This window comes from Rhea americana, unplaced genomic scaffold (assembly GCF_003343005.1).
Source record: "Rhea americana isolate MKP2758 unplaced genomic scaffold, rheAme1 scaffold_19, whole genome shotgun sequence".
NCBI lineage: Eukaryota > Metazoa > Chordata > Aves > Rheiformes > Rheidae > Rhea > Rhea americana.
This window is the reverse complement of record NW_028186038.1, coordinates 5,266,957-5,284,916: the sequence shown is the minus strand read 5'-3', so window position 1 is coordinate 5,284,916 and position 17,960 is coordinate 5,266,957. Positions and strand designations below refer to the sequence as shown.

Genomic DNA, 17,960 nt, shown 5'->3' with positions numbered 1-17,960 from the left:
AAAGAACCTAAATAATATCTGGAAGATTAGATCTGTAATCTGCAGTTTAATGGATGTTCTGTGTGCTCCCCAAACACAATCATATATTGAAAATCTTGGGGTGTTTCAGTTTGAGGTTATATTACAGCTAATTCCCTGCATTTTAATATATCAGGCTTGCAAAGCCTAGAGATTTTTCTAAAGACAGAATCTTTGCTTTTCATCGGTGTGACTAACTGGGTAGATTATACTTTTCTCAACTCTCAAGATGTTGCTGGTCTCCCAACATTAGGGGGTTTTATTTTGTTTTTAAAGGTCTCAACTCCTAGGAATCTGTTTTCTCTTTAATATTAAAAATGAACACATCTGTTTTGTGGCTGTGTAGAAAAACTTCAAAATGTGAAGCTAAGTGGCTCAAGAACAGAATTAATTCCAAATGTAATAATTTAGAATAATTTGATTTTAACTTTAATTTTGCTYTTGAAAATTTCTAGTGAAGTATTTTCTTACACAGTGATTCCAGCAAGTTCTATTAACAAATAACACAGATGCCATGAGAGAGAAATTGTTAGGGATAATTTTGTTATTGCACCTTACAATTTTCCATGTAATTTATAACCAACATAACTGCATGGTAAGTAAGCTTCCTAACCAGTGAAACACTTCGAATACTGTTCTGTTCATTATGCCTTTATGTCTGCAGCATTAAATGTTGAGTTCTGGGCAGCTAATCAAATTGGATATACTCAGTTTTCTTTATGAACTCTGGAAATCTGTATTCTGACTACAGATTGTATGCTATTAATAGCTCAAAGGAAGACCTCATTTATAATTTTTAAAGTCAGTTCAAAGAACTGTCTGAAAAGTTGCGGATTTTGGCTACAGAGCGTGTCAAGGAGTTTTAAGAAATGAGAAAAATATTTGTATCTGATTGCAGTGAGAGTAATTCTGGTGGGAGGCAGTAAAAAGTTAGGGTGTTTATATGATCCTTCACTATATCCTTTTGCTTTTATGTATTTTAGGCAGATTTTACTTTTATAGTCACCGGCAAGTCTCTCTAGCTTCATGTTTAATCTCTGAAGATACCTATGCTCACCTTCTGCAAGGGTTGTATGAAGAGGAAGGGTGAGTTGATGTGATGTGAGCTATACTCAGCTGTGCTGATGCAATTACTGCTTCTCGCGAGGGGAAAACGTGTACAGTTTGCCTTAGGAGTATGTCGTGGAAGGACAAGATGGAGAAAAGATGGGAATCTGTCGTGAGACAACTGCTAGAAGGAAAAAACCTTTCATATAAATAAGAAAATATTTCTTTTTCCCTTCTATAACTTCTCTTTCTTTAATGATTTATTATGGGTGGATATGCTATTGAATTTAATCCTCAGCCTTTGCCCAGGCGTTTTTCATGTTTACTGTGAGAATTCGTGGGACCAGAGCTGCCTCCAGGGTTCAGCCGTAACAGGGCAGAGCAGGAGGAGAATCCCACACTGCTCTTCCCTCTGTTTCCAAGCAGAAATTAGTTTATTTGTTGGATTAATCATTAAAGTTACAGACATGTCAGCAAAGGCACCATTTGATTTATTGCTGCTGATTTTGCATCATCCTGAAAGGTCATAGCCTACTCAAGTTACAGAGTGCATTTTAAAACCTGGCAAGAACAAAAGCATTATTTTTTGTTATGAGTGAAGCTCATCTTGCCATGAAAATCTTTAAAACGGGAGCCCCAGAATGCTCTCCGGGAGGGTGGCTTGGCAGGGGTCGGGGTTTTGTCTGCTCCTGTTCTCCCCCCCCCCCCCCCCCCCCCAAAAAAAAAATTGGCATTTGAGCTCATGACTTCACATTGTCTTGGCTCAGAAGTTCTGAAGGGAGAGAGATGCTGAAGGCTAAATTAGCGAAAGCATGAAATGCCAAAGGAGGTTCTAAAGAGAGATCTTTGGAGCAGTCTGTTTTAGAGGACGCCTGTAGTGCCCTGCACCTTTAAAAATTAATGTGCATTTCACATATATTTAGTTGAGCATTCAGAAACATGTTCTAAGCAGATATTCTGACAGCCACAATTTTATTATGACAAAGAAAATGTTTTGCATGCTCTTAACTATTATTTTTTCCTGGACTACCTATTTCTACTTGCTTGATTTATGATCAAGGGTTTCTCAGAGCAAAAGGGAAATTGTATTCTGTGTACAGATTTGTCAGAGGAAAAAAATAACAATATTGTTTACTTTAAAACAAATAGAATTACAGGTTTCAGTTGCTGTTTTACTTGGTTGACCCTGCAGGTAAAGAAATGGGTTCTTGAGTTTCAAATTTCTGGGGGAGATGTGAGAGTCGCTAGAAAGGAGACACTTGCAAACAAGCAACAGAAGGTTACTGCTGCGATAAAGCAGGTGCTCACAACTCCTGGTGACTTTTCTTCATTATTTTCAGTAACTCCAGATAATCAGCAGAAATGTTCTTCAATCAGGTATTTGCAGATACCTGTTTGGGTGACTCTCTTCTTTCCAGCATGTTCGCTGCGAGGCAGAGATGGGCTGCTGCTCCGCTGTCCCCGGCTCTGATACTGAAAGCCAAGATGAGGCCCTTGACTGCTTGCGTTTCAGAAGCATCAAGAGGTAAGACCTGAATTTAAAGTTCTCTTAACCTTCTGTGATTCTGTTACTTAGATTTTGTTTCCAAAATAAGTGTCTGAGTTTACATCAGTTAAAGCAGAACAGCACGCACTACCAGCAAGAACAGCATCTGTTCCTGTTAACACCCTGAGAAAAGGTTCGATGAATAAAAATAACGTTGGGTTAAATAAAAGATTGTCAAAAAAAGCAAGACAAAGGACTTTGCTGGTATAGCCCCTGTAACAATTTTGTATTGCCTTTGGTGCTATTTGAGAGCATGCATTTGCTTCTGAAGTAGTCAGTAGTCCGAGATTTTTCAGTAGCCTTAGCAGGAGCCCAAGAACTTGCTGTTTGGAAGGAAAAGGAAAAGGAAAGAACTGTGCTTTAATCTCAAAGTATGGTTAGTTCCTTCCTTTATTTCAAAAAAACAAAAAACAAAAAAGCCCAAAGTGTTGTGTAGTATAGCGAGTCAGCAAAGAACAAAGGTTTAGTTTCAGGCTGATTTTTTAATTCATTGAAACACTTTTTTCTGAAAACAAGAAGTCCTGTATTTTTTACACATAGTTTGAGTAACTAGATTCAAGGTAACTGTAGTGGTATATCATTTATATAGATTAAATTTAATACATGACCCATATGTCATTAATACAGATAAAACCTCAAATTATTTTAATACTTCCAGAAGCAGGAGATTTTAGCTTTGTGTTTTCCGGGATTCAGAAAGTAATGTTGATTCCACCATGACTAGCAGACTCTATCAGAAGTATTCTGCTTGCATAGTATTTGCCCAAACTGTGCAAGCACTTTGAAGAGAAGCAGCTTTTTGACTTGGCATGCGGCTGACACAGCTTCATGTTGACAGATGCCTTTGCCTCTGTCTTCGCGATAGAAAGAAGACAGATGTTCTTGTTGGCGTTATGAAATGCCTGCTGCTTTACAAAATAAGATGTAAAATCAGAACAAATAGTCCAACAATGAACAGTGTTAGCAGTGCGCCTACAAGCAAAGAAAGACCGAACCAGTCTCACGTCAATGTAATGTAGCGTGTTCCTACTGGAACTGAGTAACTGCTTTGTCATTATTTAAAAGTAGGCTATAAAAAAGAAACTTTATTTTTCCACCTTTGTTAAAATATAAATGCTTGTTAATCAGAGTATTTATGATWAATCCCCTGCCAACTGTTGTTACCGGTGGCAACAGGTAGCAAGAGGTGTGTCGGTCTGCATAAACGCTTATCCTGTGTGTTGTGTCTCTTAGCAGCTACAAAACCCTGTAAGTTAGTGCAAGTTGGTGCACTGCTGCGTGCTGGCCTGGCCTCCCGACTGCGTCACAACGGCAAACACGAGAATTTCATGTTTAGTGTTTCTTGGAGATGCTCCCGTCATGTGACGATGGGGGCTGCATCAGCAAAGCCCGGCCTGTTCCTCTCTAGCCGCGGGAGGCGCTCCTCCTGYGCCCAGGCTGGCACCAGCCCACAGGGTCTCCCCAGGGCCTGTTCACTCTCTCGTTCAAAGCAAGCCAATCTGGAGAGCTGCTGCTCCCTCCTCTTGGAGTGAGTCTCCTTGAGCTGAGCGTTGTCCATGTTGTGCATAAAACGCGCGTGCAGGCTTTGAGAGTAGTCTCGGGGGAGCACCTGGTTCTCCCCAGGGTGCTACCGCGCAGGTCCGGTGACAGCTGTCCCCTTTAAACCAATGTTTCTTGGTGTGGACATTCCCGAGAGGGAAAATCCTGTGAGTTAAGTTTAGGAATGGGGCGCATGTTGGCAGAGGAGAGAGCGGCACTGCCAACAGCCTGAGATTTCCCTGTTGCAGCTAGGGAAGATCTGTGCCGACGTGGCATGCACAGGGGTCCTGCGCTCACACTAGCAGAGCAATTTGTGTGCTGCCCTGCTCACCAGAACCTGCCTTCATATATGTGCTTTTTGCCAACGTGTAATGATCAGGTATCTGAGCAGGGTTAAGCAGGAAAATATTAAAAACATTTCTACAAATAAAAATCAAACCTGATGCAAAGCCTGAAAAAGACAGTCTCCATTATAATCAGTTAGTCTAGATTGAAACATGCCCTGAGTAAGTGCATCTGATTGTAGTTGTTTTCTGGAAGACCAAAGCCTTAGGAATTCATGTTGTGGTTTCAAACTAAAGCTTTAGGGCTCTGGGGAAGAGTCTCGGCTGGCGCAAGCTGCTCTTCCTGCTGTCACATACGGCGCACCAGGCCTAGGTCTGCCCTTTGGAGGTTTAATCATGAGTGACGTTTTGCTTCTGCTCTGTCATGTGATTTAGCCGCTGTTTTTTGCAATGGCTGTTCTGCACGGAGCTTAGTGTTATTTTGCATCTTTCTGTCAGCTTCTGCTGAAGGAGATGTTGGATCCGAGCTCCTCGGAAGCTAGGAGATGTCTGTCACGCTCCCGCGGGAGGAGCGCGTGCGTGCTCCTGAGGCAGGGCCTCGGGGCCTGCCGCGCCGGTCTGCGCCCTGCGCGCCTCGGCCGGGAAGCTCCCGACAAGCGCGCTTTGGTGAGCAACGGGGCTGTTGCCTGGCTATATGGAACTGCAGTTCAAAAATAAGCAAATACCGTACCTATCTTGGCTCTCGCGTATCCAAAAATTCCATACCTGAGATAGCTCTTCTACAGAGAGGAGCAGAGTGTCCCCATTAACAGAGGTTAGAATTGTTCAGTTRTTAACTTGGTGTGCTTCCTGACGTGGGCCTTCCAGTGCTAGCCTGCGCCTCCACAGACAGCGTCGTCCGGCTCTGTAATAACTGTGTGCGCTGAGGGAAAGGAGTCCCAGAGACACTGTTTAATACACTTGTGCCGCTCTCCATGCCAGGTGAAATGGAAGCGTCCGCGTATCGGGAAGATGCGATCTGGTTTCTTACTTCACTGGTCCTCGAGACGGATCTCAAGACAGCGGTGCCCATGCCGCGCAGCCAAGCGTGCGTGTGCCAGCCCTGGTGAGTAGTGCTCTCACACAAGTAACGTTTGTTACGCTTGTGTTGTGATGAGCTTTTGCCAGGCTCACGTTACGCAGTGTGTCGCGTGGGCATGGTGGTTGGATACTGGAGCCATCTCCGTTCATGTAGGCGGTGTGGCTCATCCCTTTTGTCCTCTGAGCAGTTATTACACAGTGTGTAGCGAGTTCTCCTTGCTCTGCTCTTGCACAAAGGCTTCTGAACAAGGCTGAAAGACAATTTTACATCTTTTTGCTGGCGACYGATTTGGCCTCCTAGGAACATCTGGAGTTGTTCCCACCCCCCACCCCTCTGTGAACTTTCAGCCCAGCTGCAGTGATGGTTCAGCTGCTGCTCATGAAGCAGCTTCTGAACTGGTGCAGTTACGGCCCCCGTGGACGATGGTGAGCTGGTTACAATTTTGAGTTTTGTGCATGTGCCAGTTTTAAAGTGTGACTGCTTTATGAGCAGCTGAGCAGTCGCAGGAGTTCCCGCTGGGTTCTCTGCAGCAGYGGCAGGAACCTCTACAGCCATCTGACTCCAATGTGCCTGCGTTTGATACAGACTATAGACAGTTTCCAGCATCCGGATCAAAATTGAGCTTGTTCCTTTCTTTTAAATTCCCTTTGTTGCTTCATGTTTTTAGTCTTAAATGAAACAAACTTTGTCCTTTGTCCTTTCTGCCCTACGGGGTAAGGACTGGAGAGGTTCAGTGGTCACTTAGCAGTGACACAATGAACGTAGGTTTGACAAGTAAGCATACTGCATCTGTAGACACAAATATTGGGAAATTTCCCTTTTTTTTTTTTTTTTAACCTTTTTAACCTCTTTTACTATTGTATCAAACTATCACTGTCCATTAGTCTAACTTCGGGATCTATTTAAAGTTTGTTTATTTTTACCACTAAAGAAGTTTGAAATACGTCAAAACTGTGTTGAGGAGCAGATACTCACTGAGGCATGCAGAAAGGTCTGAACTCGACCCCTAGCATATTTGTGCTTTCAGATCTATCTATCATCTCCTCTTAAAAATTAGATTTTTTTTGTATGAATTTAAATTTGCAGAAGGAATGCAGGGAGAATACTACAGAAGTGTAGCTTGAAGCTGTGTTTATCTTTTTGTGTGTGTGAAGTTTAACTGTTACACATAGTATAGGAGTTGGTAATAATATGAAATACAGCTGTGTATGGTTTRGTGTTGTAGGCCATGGTGCTTCCCTTCAGCGTAAAATGACTTTAGTGTAAAATGACTTTAGTGCTTGCTGCTAATTAAAACTCAGGAAGTATGAAGAAATACTGTGGGTTTTTTTTTCCTTTTACCGTGTACAGGATAGAACACACAATAAGCTACTGACCTGAAAGATAGCAGTGCTGCTTGTCTTGTTTCATCTTGCCCCCAAAATGTTGATGTAGGGATGACTTTTTCCTAAAAGGAAACCAGCTCCCTTCAGAAAGCAGACTGAGAGGCGTGTGAGGCTTGTTGAAGTTGGCCTCCCTCCCAAAGGCTCTTAAAGCATGTAGTTAGGCTTCTTTCCATGCGTATTTAGAGAGGGATGTTTTTCAGATGTGTTAAACTRATCATTCTTGGTGTGTTCTCATGGAATCTCCCACACCCCAAAACCAATCATTTATCTTAACAATGTATATGCATTTAATGCCTACTTTGTTTTTCAGACAATTTAGTCTCTTCATATACATCTTTTTATTTTTAGGACTTCCTTTTTTAATTTTGGAGACATCTGCCTCATTCAGTTTTCGCTGAAGGTTCTTGTCTGATTCCCCTGAGCTTTCTCAAAAGCAGGTAATCGGAATGCTTAGTTCTAAGGATTAGCTGTCTCTGGCCAAATGAATGATTTCTATTGAAGTGCTGCTTACCCAAAACACAAACCATGGCTATCTGCATTTGAAATACAGCTGTTGTCTTTAGGGAATAATTTCTGTTCTTAGGATAAAACTTTAAGTAGTTGAGGGATAAAACAAAATGAAAGACACTGATCTTTTTTCAAAAGCACTGCGGCAATGCTTGACTAGCTGATTTTTTTTTCCAAAACAGAAACTGTTCAGGAGTTGCTACTGTGGAGCCACAGTAGGAACAGAAACAGCTGCTTCAGCCCCTCATGGAAAGGAGTATGAGAACTGCTCAGAAGGACTTCATCAGTGAGAATATGGCCAGCGGTGTGTTCAGGGGCTAGAGACGGGCTCCTAAAGCTGTTGTTGGTAAGTCTGTCCATCTACTATGGCAGAAACAGGTTGCCTTTGTAGTTGGTAAAGACTGTTTCCTGACAAACTCCTCAACTTCTAGAGAATAAAAACAGAACCTACCTTTCTGACATTTAGACAGGATAACGAAGTCCTGAAAGAGATGGGTTTCCTCTCAAGGAAAACATGACATGAATAGTAGTTTTTTTCTGACCCCAACTCACAAAGTCTAGAAATCAGTTTCCTTTTTTACCAAAACAACTCGAGAAGAATATGCACACACCTGTGATTTAAGAGCACTTTATTGTTCTTTAAGGCTACTTTTAAGAAAAAAAAAAAAAAAAAAAAAGATGGCCTGCCAACCCCTTTTTTTTTCCAGGTGAAACGAGGCCACAAAAGAATGGTATATTACAGATTTACAAACACAGAATCTTTCAGACTGAACTGTAGCAAACCTGGCTCTGTGAAGTAACTTCACCATGCATCGTGATGGTGAGTTCAGTTTAGTTTCCTTCCACCTCCCCCCAACCCTTTGGCTTTCATGACATAACTGTGTCTAATATGTTTGACTGGACATAACCACATTAAGTCTTTATTGCCCTCAAATCCATTTACCTATCTCAGATAAGTAAATGTAACCTTGTAAAACAGCTATTATTGAAAATATTAGCTTTAAAAACATTATCTTATTTGTGTTTACAAAGAAATATAGGAGTCACATTTTCCACAGAGTCCAGCTACAGTATTAGTATTTTACTGTTACAATGCTCAGTAGCCTGTAGCAATAACAAACTAGTGGCTATTAATGCTAATGCAGTGTTCTCATTCAATAACTGTGTTCCTGCACTTTTACTGTATTACAGACAAATCTACAACAAAAAAAAGATCAACTTTTTTCTCCAAACAAAAAAAAATGAATGATTACAATAAAGGAAAGGGAAAAATTAAATAGCTACATATCATTAACAAATTAATTGTTCCTCAAAAAATACCTACAAATTTCTCTGTACATTCTTTACGCACAGCGTAACGATGGTCTTAAAGTTACCTATATAAAAAAGTGTTCTTTTAACAATCTTCCTACAGAGAGTAGGGTACTGAATGCCAAAGCAGGTAAGCGTTGACTACCCAGTAAGATGGTAGTGAAATGTGTAAAACTGGGGGCTTGCTTAGGGTTTTTTTTTTCTCTTTTTTCTTTCTTTCTTTTTTTTTTTCTTTTTTTTTTTATCTTTAAAGAAAATTGAGCAGCCACCTTCAACAAGAGTAAGAGCCAATCTTCTGATCTTCTTCTACCCTGCACCTTTTCCAAATTAATTAGCTTAACTTTAAAAAACCTTAAAATAAAAGCCACAATGGACCCAATACTGTAACATAGTCCATAATACATCACGTGTAGTTTATCTTCCAACTAGTTCTAACTTTCTACACTGAACCAATCAATCATTTCAGGTAACCCAGTATTAACAAACAAACAAACAAACAAAAACTAGTTGCAACTGTACTGGGAAGATGGAATGTATGGGGGAGAGTAGTTATACTTAACAAGAAGAGAAGCTCTTAGTACTAGCACAGCTGTGGTTTTATGCCTGCCTCTATAGCCTAATTTCTAGTTAGTAGCTATTAATATAGCAAATGATAATAAATGCAGTAATACCTGTATAAAGTTTTCTAATGGAGGAATGTATGCTGCAACTTGGCATAGGTTTATGAATAAGCTTAAAAAAAATTAAAGATCATATTTCACAAACTGTAACAATCTGTTGTCCAGCCAAGATACGTAATGGTAGCAGTTTCTGCAGCTAGTTAAAGGTGGATTACACAGACTTAGTTTTAGGAAGCAAATTCCTGTTAAGCAGACAGTGCTGCAGACAGAAACAATTACTCAGTCTTGCGCAAAGCTATAGCATCCTGTACCACGCATCATATATTTCTAAACTGCATCATTTGAGGCCTGTCCTGAGGCTGTCCTCTTTTGCTGGCTGCTACTAAAGTGAATATCAAATACAAATATCATAGAGTACAACTGTACCAGCAGTAAGTATATCTAGGATTGTTACTGACAAAAATAAACTAATTCTGAAGAAAAGCTAATAAGTATTATGATTCTTACTGTCTATACATTAATAGATACCAGCTATTTTTCATAAAACATGCATCGTTAAGCACTATTGAACCCTCCAACCTCAGCTCTATTCTAACAAACTGCAGTGTTTAGGAAAAAATGCCCGTGTTCTGTAAATTATGCAGTCCAGTTGCAAGCACTAAGCACCTGAAATCTAAAGAGAGAAAGACCTATAACCTGTATGAGACTTCCCCTTCCAAAGCTGTTTTGCTTTAAGAAAAATCAAACTGATAGAAATGTCATCCTTAAACCCTTTTTTCAGCAGTTTGCCCTCAAAATATTAGCATCTTCCAGAAAGTTGCTATGCAACTTCAGTCCTCCTCCAATAGTGCAAATCATACATGACAGTTCTTTTCAAGTATATACATACAAAATTACTTCACAGAGAGAGAGARAAAAAAAAAGCAATGTAAGCAAACCAGACAAACTGTAGTCGCAAGAAGCTACTAAAGCAAAAAGCATTTGGGTCAACCAACTATGTGTAATGGCTTTTGTGGATTAGCGTGCATTTTTTTTTAAAGGGGCAGCAGATTTGCATCAGAGGTTTCTTTGGTAATTGAGGCAGGAAAAAAAAAAAAAAGGATGCTACATCATATGAATCTTTATGAAATAGTTCCTGCTATCATCTTTAAGGGCACCCTTTTACAAATAAAAAGTGAGTACACAAAAACATGTGTTGAAAACTAATCTCCCCTCCCCCAACACTACTTTAAGCACTGTTCAAAGCTCAGTCAAACCATGCAAATTCACAAACCAACGGTCCTCTCTTCATGAGACTACAGAGGGCGAGTGATTATGATTGACCATGTGGGAGGAAGGGGAAGACTGGCCCCGCCGTGAAGCAGACTCGGGACTGCTGGACACGCCGTCCTTCGCAGCTTTAATCTGAAGCCATGTATCCCCAAGTGCTTTGGCAAAGTGGTCATCGACTGATCCTGTGATGGACACAGAGTTTGCCACTGGCTCAGGCTCCTTGTAATTCTTGCCAAGGCTTCGGCGGAAGTGCTCTTCCACCACTGGGTCACAGGCGGTGGTAGCTAGATGGGGGAAAGGAGGCAGAAGACATGTTATTTCAGTGCAGAATCCTGGCACCAAATACTGCTTTCAGAGTCCGTGTTTTCTTCCCATTTTTATATCATCTATGCCTAAAGCAAGGCTTTAGATCGGACAGCTGGTAGTGAAGGAAGATAGAAAGATTTAAAATGCAGAAGAAAATGAAGCTAAGTGTCTTTGCACTTGTGTGACCTGCACTAGGTAACTATTTTATATACAGTTATAGTTCTCCCTCAGGTTCATAACAGGGTTTTTGTACTGCCACATATTTGATTTCTATGGAAACCCGCTCCCCAAACAATCAYGTAAAAATTAAAATTGAAACAGTTCTTTAAAATAAAAGTCTGCTGATAACAGTCAGATGTGAGAAGGACCCCATCCTAAATTACTGTATGTCACAAGCTGATTCAAGGGTTTCATCTCACCTGACATGCTCATAATAGGAGAAGGCCTGAAAACTGCAGGAATCATTACCTCTGCCTTAGGTACTAGCATTTAAATAGTGTGATACTGTTACAGGAGAAAGAATCTTTAAAAAAGAAAAAAACTTAAAAAAAAATAGGTTTTGAATGGTAAGAGTAATAAATAATTCCTCTGACTAAATATGAGAGATTTGCAGTTTTATAGTTTAGACACATAGGTTGTGTCTCTAAAAGACATCATCTTTCAGAACTGCTTAAACCTGTCAAGCTCTGTGCCATTATTATCGGGCAGGTTTAGCTCAGTTGGTCAGAGCGTGGTGCTGCTAATGCCAAGGTCGCGGGTCCAATCCCTGTATGGGCTGTGCTGAGGGTTGGCCTAGATGATCTCCAGAGGTCCCTTCCAACCTCACCATTCTGTGATTCTGTTCTTCATGCTCATGGAAGGCCTCGRCTGATCCTAAAATAATGCAAGTATCAGGCAAAAAGGCCTTTTCCAGTGACAAGAGAAAAATATTTTCTGAAAACACTTACTACGCCAAAACCCATGTAAATACAGTGGGTGCTCAATGAAGAAGCTCTCTTAAGGCAAGTTTGAGCAGTTTTCTAGAAAACTTCTGACATCTTAGATCTCTAGCTACTGATTTCTCTAAGGGTGTAACACATCCTCCAGGGTCTGGCCATTCCAAAACTCACTTTGGCTTCTTATTCCAGTTTTCAACAAAAGGCTGCTCTTAAAAAACAGAACAACTAACACACACACACAAAAAAAGCTCTACCCCTCTCCAAAAACCCACCCCACTGTGGTCTTTTAGGTTCCTACCAAGCTCATACTGACACATTCTGGTTGGATGCAGCCTCCCTCCTACTTTACTGAACCTGTCACTTTTGAAAATGCTGCGTCTGTGAGGCAGTAGCTGTATGACTTGAAATGAAAAAGGCTCCATTTTCCCCTAATCACACATTGASAAGGAGTGAAGAGAAATAACCTAAGCTTTCTTTCCAGGTACTTTGTGAACAGATTTCATGAGAAGTACTAATTGCACTGAAGGTAAAAAGCCAAAGCGCCCTGCTTGGGTTGCTATAGCAACTGCCCTCTAAAGCTGGGTGCCYTATCCACACAGAGACCAGCGGCAGGTATGTGCTTTGGAAGCGTATTTGTAGCTACAGGAAAGAAGATTTTTCAGACTGCATCTGAATCGTAAATGTCTACTGACTACYGAAAGACACACTATGAAAACTACAGCACCTAAAATAATAGCGTGGTTGGAGCGGCGGGTCCTGCCTGTTTGCTGTTTGGCAGTTAGACTAAAATAAATGTAATGACTTATTTGGCTGTTCTCTTTTTAAGCCTTTCATGAAACGGTACCTCCCACCGTGCTTAGTAAGACTGCGGAGGGGCTCTGTGCTGGTGTACGTCTCTGCCCAGGCAGAGCGGGTAAAGAAGAGGTGCGTATTGCTTCACCTCCTTTGATTCATACACCAATGCCCCTGCAGTTGAAGCTAGCAAAAAAATCTTGTTCTCCACAAATTCAAATCAAGCAGTTACACTGCTGATGTGCAACTTACTGCTAGACGGTCTTCTGTAGGCAGGCACTGCTGAACCACAGCCACTGTGAGCAATGGGGCAGTGGGAGAGGTTACAGTTCCGGTTGTTCGCAGAAGCACATGTGATTACAGATGGACGGTTCTAATATGAAAGAAAAAAACTGTCACTCAATAAGGTCATTAGACAAAGGCATTCTAATGGCAGTTCACTGCATAACTACTGAGAGGCACACAAACTTAACAGAATCTCAGCAATGAAATAACGCGTAAAATGTCCAATCCAATAGAGCACATTTACCCCCAAATATTCAACTATTTCCATCTCTTTCAGCAAATAAAATAATGCATTTCCATAATGATTCTTAGTCATTTAAGTGGCAAACAACCATCCAGAAAAAAGACAGTATCAAAGCAAATCGCTGAAAGCATTACAAAGATTTTACACTGTTTCCATTTCAGATTCATTATATATGCAGAAGTAAGCATCAACACCGTAAGTACTTGTCTCCTATACATCCACAACTCCTCCTGATTGCAGGACTTGGAAGTGCTTTACAAACTGCAGATAACTAACTTGTCTCCTGARCATTTAACAAGTTTTAATGGCGTCATTATTCATTTAGAAGTTAGTTAGAATTCCTAGACTGACTGATTCTGTATTCTATCCTTCACCAKAAAACAAGCTGGTAAGGTAAGAAACATGAAAAGCTCCTAACCAAACGTTGCCTAGAAGTACCTCCCTGTTGTAATTTATGTGCCTTTCTAGCATTAAGAAATATCATCCTTCCTCCGTTCTCAACAACACATGCCAAATTCTCCAAAAAAAATGTGTATCTTCCACAAAGGGTAATATAAAATGCACTTATTACAGTTGTTTACCATGTACATGTTATATTGAAGCAAGGCCTTAGGAAAAGAAATGCCCAAATTTCTCCAAATAGCTGAAGGGAGATAACACAAATATTTAAATATATTTTATGATGCAAGGAGTTCATTCTGCTGTGCTCAATGAAAGTTAAATGTCTAAAAGATTAACAGAATTGTTGCAGTTAACACAGTTTTAATTTCTTATCCATTTCACAAATCCCTGCAGCAATCCCACAAAAATCCCAACTTTACCTGCCACCATACAAAGTCCATGAAGAAGGAAAGACCTTTCATTGTTCAGTGGTACTTTAGCCTAGACCGAGTAAGAGCAAGACCCAAGTAACATACATGGGCTTTGGAGGGGAGGTTTAACGTAATTCGTCCAGACACAATGGGRAAAATGCTATTTACATCCTATTGCACTGACAGCAAAGTCAAAAAGTAAATTAAAAAAAAAAATGGCAGTTACTTGATTTCTCTGTATGCAGTTCATACCGTGCGAGGATGGCAGTCTCTGTTTTCTTTCTTTATAGGGGCCAAGATTTTTTGCGTCTGTAAAGTATTGTTTTTGAGAAGCATACATACTTACTGTTCAGAAAGCTATTTCAGACATGCAGGAGGTGGGAAGTACAGAGACGGGTAATAAAAGAGCTTGTCTCAAGAATGCACATATTAACACCACACAGGACTGAGAGGCAGGGATAAGGCAGCTTATGGAATCCCCCTGGTGTGGTCATGTACCGGTACACTGAACAGGCTATGCATAGTTATATGAAAATACTGAGATGAGAAGCTGAGAATTTAATAACTGACTATAGTTGCTGAATAACCAGTACACTGCCTAAAATATAAGTGCCTTTTTATCCTCCTATTTATTAGCAGCTTATGGGAAGATGAAATCCCATTCAACATGTTAACTTAAGGTAAAAATCAAGCAAAGGTTTCTTATTTTCTGTACGATTTTTTTCTTGTATGATTTCTTAATAAGGTCTTACCTCAACATCCTATTTTCCCAAGAAACTAGACTGTAATCTGGCTCAGAATGTCAAAGATAACAGAACAGAGAGAAATCTGGTTATGGGCGGTAGGAATCGGCCCAAGTCAAACACACTAAAATAGTAGAGGGTCAGTGGTGTTAGCTGCCAAATAGAGGAAGAGCAGTAACACTATCAAAGGGCACCAGTGTCGTCAGTGGAAGCCTGTCCCTTCCTCCTCTGTCACCGCTGAGTGCTGAGCGCGTAGAAGAGCTGCCCTGCACAGAACAATAACTCTGGGATCGCTGTGCCAAGTGATGCAAGATACCAGCGACGTGAGCGTAGAGCTAGGTGCTTGGCCTAGCAAACGTAACCAACCATGGTGAAAACCTACAGCAGGAGATGTAAGGTTACACTGCAGCGGAAAAAAACATTCCCAACTTGCATGTAAAAAAGCCCAGCTTCTGAAAGATCATCCGCTTTGCAGTGCATCATAGTAAGGATGGATGGACAGATGGACACAAGAGCTTGAGTGCATGGGCCAGTTCAGTTTCCCACACTGCACCTCATCACAGCCCCGCTAGCTTGCTTCTCCTCTCCGCTTGTGAGAGGAGAAAAGTGACTTTGACATGCAAGAAAACTGTGGCTGTATAACCTCCATGGAGATAGCTTATCTTCAGCAGTTCCCAAGAACAAGCACACTACAAGGAGGCAAGCAAGCAAGCAAACATCTACCTATCCCAGCATATAGAAAACAAAACTATTTTAGAGAAAGTGTAAGTTTATCAAATATCATTATTTTTCTTTAACAAAAATCGTTATTAAACAGCAATACGTTATTAAACAGCAATACAATATTGCTCTAAACAACAGAGGTTCTGCTTTTAGGTCCAGGCACAACTGTGCATACCAGCTAAAATGGCTCATAGACTTCTGGCAGTTTAGATGAACTCTGAAGCCTCCTTTTGGCTATTTAAAAAAAACTAAGATCATTCCACCTTCTTTCACTTGAAAAATTCAATGCAGAATTCTCCTGTATGCCTTCTCCATGGCTTGTTTGTTATCTTGCGCCTCTTCTTCACTAGTCCCAGCAGGAGAGAGCAGGGACAGTGGGGAGGAAAGCACTCGCTCGTCGCCAAGGGGAGCGCATGCTCTGCCTGACACCCTTTTACCTGCGAACCGCATCACTTATTGCCCAATAGGTGCTAGAGCCTCACTCAACCAAGCTGCAACTCAGACTTTTGTCTTCCCAATTCAAACACATTAACAAGCCTAACAAAGCATCAGAAAAAGCAGGAAGGCTAGGAAATCTCTGGTTGGGTACCCTGAAACACCAGCAATTTATACACTTCGAACATACTGAGTTGTGGCATTCATCACGCATTTTTAAAACACATTTTGCCTGAAGAACAGTATTGCCCACCTACTGYAACTCACTGTGCTCTGCTCACGTCTGTGAAGTCCTCGCTGTATCCGCAGCAAGGATTCCTACAACTACCCTGAATTTCTCGTCAACCTAGAAGCCAGTACCTGCTGCCGCTCCACAGAAGTCAGTGTAGGTGTGATGCCAACTGTCCGGGCTGCATCCATGCTGTTTTTGGTCAGTGCTAGAGGTTGATCCATGGTCAAGCTTGGGATTGAGGCATACATGTGGTTGGCGTGAAGGCTCATTGTTGGGGCAGCAGCCCTCTCGATCGGGCTGCGACTCCTCTCTCTGTGCTCCTTCCGATAATCTCCATTGGCAGTCTTGTTTCTGATACATGAAAGAGAAAAAAAAGTCACATAACTTACTGCCTTTGCAAGCTGTAATAACACATGCGACATCAAATCCCTTTAGGAAACATGACACAGTGCATTTTGCTTGGTTTGTGGGGAAGGGTATAGACTCCCCCAGGTTTATCCAACCGTTTTCCTGCAAAGATCTTGCTTTGTTAAGATCAGAAACATCCTCATTTAAAGTACTGCTTATCCAGCTCTGTCTCTTAATACCGCAATATCCTATAAGCATTGCTGAAGCCCAAGAAAAGTTTGTTTTAATGGGAAGACATGGGCTGATACCGGAAAAATGCAGCAAGTCAGGGCACAAAACCACCTTTTCAGAGTAGATGATGAAGGATAAAGCAGAATACACTTCACTTCTCAGAATCATTTAATTATAACTTTCTTAAAAAGAGTAATTTTGAATTATTGCTGAACTGTAAATCTGTTTTAGATAGAGGCACTCCCATCATTAGCCTACCATTCACTGCAGTTAAAAAAAATACTGATTTTATATATAAGGTATTTCAGTTTCTAAACACCAGCATAATCTTGATTAAAGGGAAACTAGTGAATCAAAGGAAACAGAATTCATTCATTTTGGGGAAGGCAGTAGTTCATAATCATTTATCTAAGTAGGCAAGGATTTCATTGGCACCCTGGAACATACCAGTATTTTAAGAGTTAAGATGTATCAAGCCACAATACCTAATGCTTCAGTCTGATACATTAAACTCAGTCCACCTTGGATACTAGAAAGAACTAGGGAAGAAGGCTGGTGCCACAGAAAGCATATTCTGTCTTCAGGGGCCTCTTCAAGCAGCAGCAGCCGCCGTGTCCTCGCAGGGTAACTGTTACAGAAAACCTGTTTACAGGAACAACCTTCAAAAATACTCTGATTAATATAAGGCACAGCCAGAAAAGGAAGAGAAAAGCATTTTATGTAATAATAGAAATTAAGATGTCAGAATCCTACTCAATATTGAAGCAAGTTACCAATGCAGGAAGTTACAGCCCACGTCAGGGCTGAGAAAGGTGCTCGGGAAACGCTAACAGCTGAACGAAAAGCCCGGCCAAGAGAGGGCAACGAGGGACCCTGAAGCCTATGTACAAAAATGCTACAGAAAAAAACCTCACAGGCTTGTACAAATGGGAYAGTTACTTAGCTTTATCTAATGGTTACTTGTAGCTTATGCTGGTTAAAAACGGACAGTAAGGTTACTGTGCCATGAAGCAGAAATCTCCGCATCACGTGGAAAGCTAAACTGCGCTCAGGATCCCGCCGCTGGGGCTTCACGCCGCGCCGCTCCCTCGTGCGCCCCGCTAACCCGGCAGCGCCCCGGCGCTCGCACGGGCCGGCCGCGCGGCCGTGCCTCCCCTCGGGCTTCGCGCGCTCCAAGCGCCTCTTGGGACCCCAGAAACTTGGAGCGTCGGCAGCGTCCCGTGGCAGCGGCTTCCATGGCTTAAACTGCTGTTACTCTTTG

General features: G+C 41.4%; 2 protein-coding genes across 10 annotated transcripts in view; one reads left to right on the top strand and one right to left on the bottom strand.

Annotated features, from left to right (window-relative positions):
- The window catches only part of ATG7 (autophagy related 7), a 141,940-nt gene extending 129,038 nt beyond the window's left edge, over positions 1 to 12,902 (top strand). For 4 of the 8 annotated variants that reach the window (XR_014895537.1, XR_014895536.1, XR_014895534.1 and 1 more), the window contains 6 exons: positions 1,002 to 1,104; positions 2,258 to 2,590; positions 5,416 to 5,539; positions 7,249 to 7,337; positions 7,590 to 7,753; positions 8,115 to 8,204. The gene's annotated coding sequence lies outside the window, so the exon portion shown is untranslated. Of the gene's footprint in view, positions 1 to 1,001; positions 1,105 to 2,257; positions 2,591 to 5,415; positions 5,540 to 7,248; positions 7,338 to 7,589; positions 7,754 to 8,114; positions 8,205 to 12,335 lie in introns of those variants that run through there. The other 4 variants (XR_014895538.1, XR_014895533.1, XR_014895532.1 and 1 more) reach the window with 4 other exon arrangements.
- The window catches only part of VGLL4 (vestigial like family member 4), a 79,841-nt gene continuing 69,902 nt past the window's right edge, over positions 8,022 to 17,960 (bottom strand). For both annotated transcript variants that reach the window (XM_085302448.1, XM_085302447.1), the window contains exons 3-5: positions 16,249 to 16,471; positions 12,899 to 13,019; positions 8,022 to 10,894 (exon numbers count right to left, since the gene is read on the bottom strand). In XM_085302448.1, the coding sequence (XP_085158574.1) occupies positions 10,626 to 10,894; positions 12,899 to 13,019; positions 16,249 to 16,471 (613 nt within the window). In that variant the 3' untranslated portion in view covers positions 8,022 to 10,625. The remainder of the gene's footprint in view (positions 10,895 to 12,898; positions 13,020 to 16,248; positions 16,472 to 17,960) is intronic.